General features: G+C 49.5%; 1 protein-coding gene across 1 annotated transcript; it reads right to left on the bottom strand.

Moving 5' to 3' along the window:
- Positions 1–3,113: 3,113 nt before the first annotated feature.
- On the bottom strand, positions 3,114–6,334 carry SRXN1 (sulfiredoxin 1). Its single transcript, XM_083360150.1, has 2 exons — positions 6,060–6,334; positions 3,114–3,896 (listed from the first exon to the last, which is right to left on the bottom strand). The coding sequence occupies exons 1-2, from the start codon at positions 6,279–6,281 to the stop codon at positions 3,693–3,695; spliced, it is 426 nt and encodes a 141-aa protein (XP_083216276.1). The 5' UTR covers positions 6,282–6,334; the 3' UTR covers positions 3,114–3,692.
- Positions 6,335–8,779: the final 2,445 nt, after the last annotated feature.

The following is an 8,779-nucleotide window of genomic DNA, read 5'->3' as shown; positions in this document are numbered from 1 at the left end:
AACAGTTCATTTAGTGGTCAGCACTGAAAAAAAAGTGATTTAGGCCAGTTTTTCATGCTTACGACCGTCACACCATCCCCGTGATCAAAAATTCAGTCGCTTGGCAACCGGTTCCCATTTATGACGGCCGCAGGGTCCCAGGATCACGGGGTCCCCTTTTCCGGCCTTCTGACAAGCAAAGTCAACGGGGAAAGCCAGATTCCCTTAACAACCATGTTGCTAACTTAAAGGCTTCAAGGATTCGCTTAACGACGGTGGCAAAGGAGGTCGTCAAATGGGACAAAGCTCACTTAACGATGGCCTTGCTTAGCAGTAGACATTTTGGACGTAAGCCGAGGACCGCCCGTAGCCCCAGGGTCACTTCCTTTGCTTGCCTTGTCACGTTGCATCTCCAGAAAATTTGCAAGGCCTCGTCTGCTCATCTGGGAATCCATTCTTCCACCTGATTCCGTCCGTGTTCAGGAATCTGGAGCTAAATGTCAAATTAAGCCGACCAGCCACATTCAGACATCAGGCTGAGCCCTGATTTAGGCGAGTAAATAATACAGAATGGCCGAGGGGTTAAGGCACGAGGATAGACACCAGGAGCCAGTGAGTTCTAGTCCCGCCTTAGGGAGAAAAACTGGCTGGATGGCTTTGGGCCAGTCACCAGGAGACGGTGAGTTCTAGTCCCGCCTTAGGCATGAAAGCCATCTGGGTGACTTTGGGCCAATCACCAGGAGACAGTGAGTTTATAGTCCCGCCTTAGGGAGAAAAACTGGCTGGATGGCTTTGGGCCAGTCACCAGGAGACGGTGAGTTCTAGTACCGCTTTAGGCACAAAAGCCAGCTGGGTGACTTTGGGCCAGTTGTTCTGTTCCAGCCTACGACCGACCATGTTTGAATGTCAGGGACAACCCCTTTTTATAGTCAACAAGCTGGAAAAACCCAACCCAATTTATTGACAAAGAAATCAAAAGTTCAAACAAAGAGTTAAACCAAAAGTTCAAACAAGAGCTAAACTAAAGTTCAAACAAGAGTTAAACAGGAACAACAGACCAGGACTCTAGCAGAAGATCTTCAAACGGTTGCCTTCAGCAACCAGCACCTCCCACACCTTCCCCTTTTATCAGCAGTCCCAAGGCGTGGCTTCTCGTTGCCTTCTCCTCCTCTCACCGAGTTGCCTCATGGCCTTTCTCTGTTCTGCTCTGCTGGATTGCCTCCTGCTCCTAGCGTCCCTGAATAGATCCAGCTGTGAATCATCTACATCCAATGCCTCGTGCTCATACGGCTGAGTCTGATGAGGAACATGACGGGAGGGGCCAGGCTGAGAGTCCTCTAGTGCATCAGAGCCTCCCTCTAACACCAAAGGCTCTCCAAACCCCTCCTCCTCCTCTTCAGAATCATCCGACTCAGCTGCCGGTACCACAGGCTGACGCTGAATCACAACACCAGTCACCAGGAGACAGTGAGTTCTAGTCCTGCCTTAGGCACAAAAACTGGCTGGGTGACTTTGGGCCAATCATCAGGAGATACTGAATTCTAGTTACACCTTAGGCACAAAAGCCAGCTGGGTGACTTTGGGCTACTCACCCAAAGACGGTGTGTTCTAGTCCCACCTTAGGCACAAAAACTGGCTGAGTGACTTTGGGCCAATCACCAGGAGATGGTGAATTCTAGTCCCGCTTTAGGCACAAAAACTGGCTGAGTGACTTTGGGCCAATTAGCAGGAGACGGTGAATTCTAGTTCTAGCTTTAGGCATGAAAGCTGGCTGGGTGATTTTTGGGCCAGTCACTAGGAGACGCTGAGTTCTAGTTCTAGCTTTAGACACAAAAGCCTGCGGTGTGACTTTGGGCCAGTCCCTTTCTCGCAGCCCAACTCACCCGCAGGGTTGTCGTGGTGGGAAAAATAGAAACCGTCTGCTGGTTCCTAGCCTGGTGACGTCACACCAATAATGCTTTCATTTATAGCATTATTGGATTTCAAAAAAAGCCGGAAGACAAATCAAGAAGAAAAAGATTTAGGCAGATCTTCAGTGAGCTCCGAGTTCAGAGTCCGCCTTTTCCATAAGGAACTGGGAAGTCCCTGAATTGTCTGTCTTAGCAGGGAAAGAGCGCCCTCTGCTGGATCTTTTTTGCCCAGAAAGAGATTTCTTTCACTCCTGCTTCCTGCCCCCCACCCCACTTTTCTAGGATTGGACCCCCATCAAAATTCAACCTTTCTGGCGGTTCCAAAGAGAAATCCACCGTGATTAAAACCCAGAACTCCATCTTCTTCTCCCGCCTTGAACCCTGGATCTTCTCGCTCATTCAACTGACCTGCTTTTAAAAACAACCCTTCCCCCCCCCTGCTTGCTGACGAACAGCTGTCAGCGTTGCCGATCGGTCCGAAGGGTGCTGTCGGAAGTTTGAATCCAGACCGTTAAGCGACCCCCAGGGAGGTCCATCGTAACTTCGAGCAGTCGCTAAGCAACTGGTCGTAAGCGCGAGGACTAACTATATTGCGGCAGGTGCGGGGGGAGACACCCACGTGCTGTACCCCTAATCCTCCCGTCTCATTTTTCATGTCGTTGCAGATAGTCCTCAATTTACAACAATTCACTTAGTGACCATTCGGAGCTGGTGAACTGGTGTAAGGAAAAACAGCCTAGTTTTAAATGCCGGAAAAACCAAAGAGATCATTGTCGATTTCATGGACCGGGGGAGGGGACGTCGCGAGCGGGATGAGAGTCCACGTTACCTGCGCTACGCTGCCCAGACCCCCCAGCCTGGTTTTGGCAGGCAGCGGTGCATTCTCCTCACCGCACAGAACAGCCAGGCAAGACGAACCGGCGACATGCCGAACCTGCCTGGGCCACTTTATGACTTGTGGATTTCAAGTGAGCACAGCTGGCTGAGGAATTCTGGGAATTGAAGTCCACAAGTGATCTAGAGTGTTAAGGATGCTCTGTCTCTCTTTGCTACCCTCTGGTGGTGGACGTTGTGTAGTGCAATGTCCTGTTTAGTCTTGGGTGTGGTTTTTTTTGGTAGCTCTCCCAACCCTGTGGCTTTCTGACCAGGTTGGGTTACAACGCCCATCTTCCCCAGCCTGCAGGACCGCACAAGGAAGACTAGACGAGAGTCGTCGGATACGAGGTGGGCAGCGTATACATTTTATAAAAATTAAATAAAAAATAAAGATGATTTACATGTGAGACACAATACCAAATGCCAGCTTAGCCCATTGCTCACAACCAAGCAGTAGCCACTGATTTTTACTGTCCACTACAAGGGTCTTCAAACTCGGCCCTTTTATGACTTGTGGACTTCAACTCCCAGAATTCCCCAGCCAGCCGAGTTCTGTTGCCACTTGGAAGATGGGCGGACTTCAACTCCCAGAATCCATCAGCCATGGCAAAGAGACACAGCAAAGAGATAACAGAACAGTGCTCTGCTGCCACCTAGAGGCCATCTGGATTTTGCAACGGCTGGCTGGGGAATCCTGGGAGTTGAAGTCCACCCATCTTCAAGCGACACAAGGTTGAGAGACACGGAGCTGAGCCACTCTACACCCAACAGAGAGATGGACTGCTAGTCCTCATTGTTGAATGTCGGGCAAAGGAGACAAAGAGCAATCCTCGGGTCCAGCTCTCTTCTCCAAGATTCAAAAGGTCCAAGGATGGTCTGGAACTGGCGGTTGGGGGGGGCGGCGAGGAGGGAGGAGAAAGCCCCCACCTATCGCAAGTCGGGGAGAGAAGAGCCCAGGTAAGTCCGCAGGTCGCTGAGGTTCGACCGGATGATTTTAGCCGGGATGGTCTCCTTGTTCAAGCGCTTGTAGGCTGCGTAACGGTGACACCCTCCAAAAGAGTAGAAGTAATCTCCACCTTCTCTGCCTTTGATCCAGAGGACATCAATTGGGGGGACCCGGTCAGGCTCCTCCTAAAAAAAAAAAGGAGAGAGGGAGGGAGGGGGGGAGAGAGGGAGGGAAGGACGAGTTCAGCTTGACTTACCCTTGAGTCAAAGCAACAAGATAACACATTTAAGAGAACAAAAGAATAAATAAAAGGTAAAGGTAAAGGTTCCCCCGCACGTGCGTGCTAGTCGTCTCCGACTCTAGGGGCCGGTGCTCATCTCCGTTTCAAAGCCAAAGAGCCAGCGCTTGTCCGAGGACGTCTCCGTGGTCATGTGGCCGGCATGACTAGACGCCAAAGGCGCACGGAACGCCGTTCCCTTCCCACCGGAGTGGTCCCTATTTTTCTACTTGCATTTTTACGTGCTTTCGAACTGCTAGGTTGGCAGAAGCTGGGACAAGTAACAGGCGCTCACTCTGTTACGCGGCACTCGGGATTCGACCCGCCAAACTACCGACCTTCTGATCGACAAGCTCAGTGTCCTAACCCACTGAGCCACCGCGTCCCTTTAAAAGAATAAATACCAATGTTAAAATGGACTTGAAAATTGACTACACAGAATGCAGCGTGGGTTTCGCGTAGGTTTTGCTCTAGACACCAAAAAGGGAATTTCTAAGGCAATAAAACAGGGAAGAAAACATTTCCCATAATGCCAGACCCCCCCTCCCCAAATTAAAAAAAATTCCCATTGGAAATCTGTAGGATTGTTCTAAAAAGGTAACTTATTTCCTTTTGCTTTCTCTCTCATTTCCATTCATCTTTTTCTTTCTTTCCTTCCTTCCCTTCTTTCTCTATTTTCATTCTCTCTCATTTTCCGTTTTTCTTTTTTCCTCCCTCCCTCCCTTTCTTCTATTTTTCTTTCTTCCTTTCCTTCTTTTTCTATTTTTATTCTTCTTTCGTTCCTTATTTCTATTTTTTTCTTTCCTTCTATTTTTCTTCTTTCCTTCCTTCCTTACCTTTCCCTTTCTCCCTCTTTCCTTTCTTTCTTTCTTTCTTTCTTTCTTTCTTTCTTTCTTTCTTTCTTTCTTTCTTTCTTTCTCTTTTATCTCTATATATCAACTGGATTTAATTGATTCTGCTCAGAACTGATTCCCCCACATCAGCCTTCCCCCTCTCCTGGGGGAGTGTGTGTGTGTGTGTGTGTGTGTGTGTGTGTGTGTGACTCAATAATAAGATGGCACTCTAAACATGGTCAGAGGCTTGAGTACTGTGTGGTTCAAGGCATTGGGAGGATCGTGGCCTCCTCTCTTGTATAAAGCTGGCCATCACCCTGAGCTTGCCCATCCAGACGAACACCATAATTATTAAGCTTACATGGGCTGTGTGAATTCAGCCACAGTCGCCTGCAATGCTAGTAACCTAGCTGCATTAATCTTTCTAGGATCCTAACTCAACTAGGAAAGGGACGCGGTGGCTCCGTGGGTTAGGACGCTGAGCTTGTCGATCAGAAGGTCGGCAGTTTGGCGGGTCGAATCCCGAGTGCTGCGTAACAGAGTGAGCGCCTGTTACTCGTCCCAGCTTCTGCCAACCTAGCAGTTCGAAAGCACGTAAAAATGCAAGTAGAAAAATAGGAACCACTCCGGTGGGAAGGTAACAGCGTTCCGTGCGCCTTTGGCGTCCAGTCATGCCGGCCACATGACCACGGAGACGTCCTCGGACAAGCGCTGGCTCTTCGGCTTTGAAATGGAGATGAGCACCGGCTCCTAGAGTCGGAAACGACTAGCACGCATGTGCGGAGGAAACTTTACCTTTACCTTTAACTCAACTAGGAAGGTTATCTTACTTTGCTGCCCACTAGGGGGCAGCCTCTCACCAGCCTTAGCTGACTTTGAGACGCCCAAAAGGTCAGAGTTGGCTAGGCCTGGGACGGGAGGCCACCAGGAAATCTCAGAATTGCACTGTAAATGTGGAATTCCTACTGTTTCTTTAGCGACCACTTAAAAGCTGCAATGGCGCTGAAAAACGGGACAACTGTTGCAACGTTCCACCGTAATTTCATATATACATTTAATAAAAAAAATTAAAAAACAAACCCTTCCTTTTTCCGAAGCCCAACCCCCCCCCCGCCCCGCCCCCCCCCGCAGGTGGCCGGCAGTCGGAGGGACCCGCAAGATCCGATTTAAACCCCGACGGCGGAAGAGCAACCCGAGTCACCGCCACCTGACCCGGGGTTGTGGGAACCCAGCCGTACCTGGATGGTCTTCATGAGACTTTCCACTTTACTCTCGTCCAGGACCGGCGGGATGGGTCTGATGATGACCCGCACGGGCACCTCGTGGACCTCGGAGACGTTGTCGGAATGGATGCTCCGGCTGCCTTCGCTTTGCATGGCCACCCAGCGCCGCCCCCGGCCGCGATCGCCGCGTGGTGCCCTTTCCCAATACCTCCACGCCACTCGCGCCGCGCCTCGCATCCTCGGAGGTGCCCAACACGCGTATTAAAGCCAGCTGGGAAGTTTGGGAGGAGCGTACCACTCCAGCTGACGGGGGGGGCGAGACTGATAAGCCCCGCCGAGCGTTTCCCCAGCGCCCCCCACCCACCCGGACCCCCTTTCCACCTTCACGCGGGGACCCCAGCCCAGATCGAGCCCGGAGCGCCGCGGATGGAGCCCGGCAGGTTGGAAAAAGCTCCCCGCCCCCCCCCCAGTCCCCTGCCTTCCGAATGGAAGGAGCCGTTGGTGAGTCACACGCGCACGTGTGCAACGTCCTTCCTGGGTTGGGCTGCCTCGGGCTGGTTTCGCTGAGTCAGGAGGAGGCAGCAGAAAAAAGGGGGCAGCGGGAGCAGGACGCCGTGGGCCTTCCTGGGGGAGGGAGGGGGGGATGTTTATATTGTTTTATTACGTTGTTATAAAACTGCCAAGCCACTTGAGAGAGAGAGAGAGAGGAGAGAGAGAGAGAGAGAAAGAAAGAAAGAAAGAAAGAAAGAAAGAAAGAAAGAAAGAAAGAAAGAAAGAAAGAAAGAAAGAAAGAAAGAAAGAAAGAAAGAAAGAAAGAAAGAAAGAATCCAGGCAAGGGGAAGGAAGGGAGGGAGGGAGGGAGGAGGGAAAGAAAGAAAGAAAGAAAGAAAGAAAGAAAGAAAGAAAGAAAGAAAGAAAGAAGAAGAAAGAATCCAGGCAAGGGGAAGGGAGGGAGGGAGGGAGGGAAGGAAAGAAAGAAAGAAAGAAAGAAAGAAAGAAAGAAAGACGGAAAGAACGAAAGAAAGAAAGAAAGAATCCAGGCAAGGGGAAGGGAGGGAGGGAGGGAGGGAAGGAAAGAAAGAAAGAAAGAAAGAAAGAAAGAAAGAAAGAAAGAAAGAAAGAAAGAAGAAAGAAAGAATCCAGGCAAGGGGAAGGGAGGGAGGGAGGGAGGGAAAGAAAGAAAGAAAGAAAGAAAGAAAGAAAGAAAGAAAGAAAGAAAGAAAGAAAGAAAGAATCCAGGCAAGGGGAAGGGAGGGAGGGAAAGAAAGAAAGAAAGAAAGAAAGAAAGAAAGAAAGAAAGAAAGAAAGAAAGAAAGAATCCAGGCAAGGGGAAGGGAGGGAGGGAGGGAGGGAGGGAGGGAAAGAAAGAAAGAAAGAAAGAAAGAAAGAAAGAAAGAAAGAAAGAAAGAAAGAATCCAGGCAAGGGGAAGGGAGGGAGGGAGGGAGGGAGGGAGGGAGGGAGGGAGGGAGGGAGGGAAGGAAAGAAAGAAAGAAAGAAAGAATGAAAGAAAGAAAGAAAGAAAGAAAGAATGAATCCAGGCAAGGGGAAGGGAGGGAGGGAAAGAAAGAAAGAAACAAACAAACAAAGAAAGAAAGAAAGAAAGAGAAAGAAAGAATCCAGGCAAGGGGAAGGGAGGGAGGGAAAGAAAGAAAGAAAGAAAGAAAGAATCCAGGCAAGGGGAAGGGAGGGAGGGAGGGAAAGAAAGAAAGAAAGAAAGAAAGAAAGAAAGAAAGAAAGAAAGAAAGAATCCAGGCAAGGGGAAGGGAGGGAGGGAGGAGAGAAAGAAAGAAAGAAAGAAGGAAAGAAAGAAAGAAGGAAGGAAGGAAAGAAAGAGAGAGAGAAAATCCAGGCAAGGGGAAGGAAGGAAGGAAGGAAGGAAAAGAAAGGAAGGAAGGACAAGAGGAAGGAAGAAAGAGGGAGGGAAAGGGAGATCAAAAAAAGGAAAGGAAAAGAGGGAGAAACGGAAGGAAGGCAAAGAGAAAGGAAGGAATGAGAAGAAACACGAGTAAAGGAGGGAGGGAGAGGGAGAGAAAAAAAGGAAAGGAAAGAAGGGAGGGAGGAACGGAAGGAAGGTAAGGAGAAAGAACGAGAAGAAAGATGAGGGAGGGAGAGGGAGAGAAAACGAGGAAAGAAGGGAGGAACAGAAGAAAAAATGAGAAAGATGAAGGAAGAAAGACAATGAGAAGAAGGAGGGAGAAAGGGAGGGAGGAAAAACAAGGAAAGAAGGGAGGAACAAGGAAGAAGAACGAAAGGGAGGGACAGAAGGCAGGAAGGAAAAGGAAGAAAGGATGAGAAGGAAGAAAAGTGAAAGAGAGACAATGAGAAGAAGGAGGAAGGGAGGAGGGGAGAGTGAGAGAAAAAGAGTGGAAGGAAGGAAGATTGAAGGAAGATGGATTGATGGATGGAAGGTAAGAAGGAAGGAAGGAAGGAAGGAAGGGATTGATGGAAGGAAGGAAGGAAGGAAGGGCTCTTTAAACGTCCGTCGGAGCCGAGGCTCTTTCTTTTGGCGTGTGAGAATTGGTCTCTTCTGCCCTCCACCCTAGAGAGCGTACACTATTCTGATAGTCCTTGAACGCCCTTTTGCAGGTTTTAAGAGCGACACTAAGCGGGCAGACAAAGAGTCACGTAACCCATAATTCGCCACGTGTGGGATTCCGTGTCCAGTCTCAATAGCTTTTAGGGTTTTGGTCACTTCCTTCCTAACGTATCAGATGTATGAAATGTGTCTTCTGCT

Source organism: Vipera ursinii, assembly GCF_947247035.1.
Source record: "Vipera ursinii genome assembly, chromosome: 3".
Classification (NCBI taxonomy): domain Eukaryota; kingdom Metazoa; phylum Chordata; class Lepidosauria; order Squamata; family Viperidae; genus Vipera; species Vipera ursinii.
This window is presented reverse-complemented; position numbering and strand designations above follow the sequence as displayed.

Bases quoted from the DNA above. Each gene is read 5' to 3' on its own strand.
- SRXN1 (XM_083360150.1), bottom strand. From the start codon at position 6,281: ATGCGAGGCGCGGCGCGAGTGGCGTGGAGGTATTGGGAAAGGGCACCA. The intron at 3,897-6,059 runs GTACGGCTGGGT...TTTTTTTTTTAG, and splicing joins GTCTCATGAAGACCATCCAG to GAGGAGCCTGACCGGGTCCC.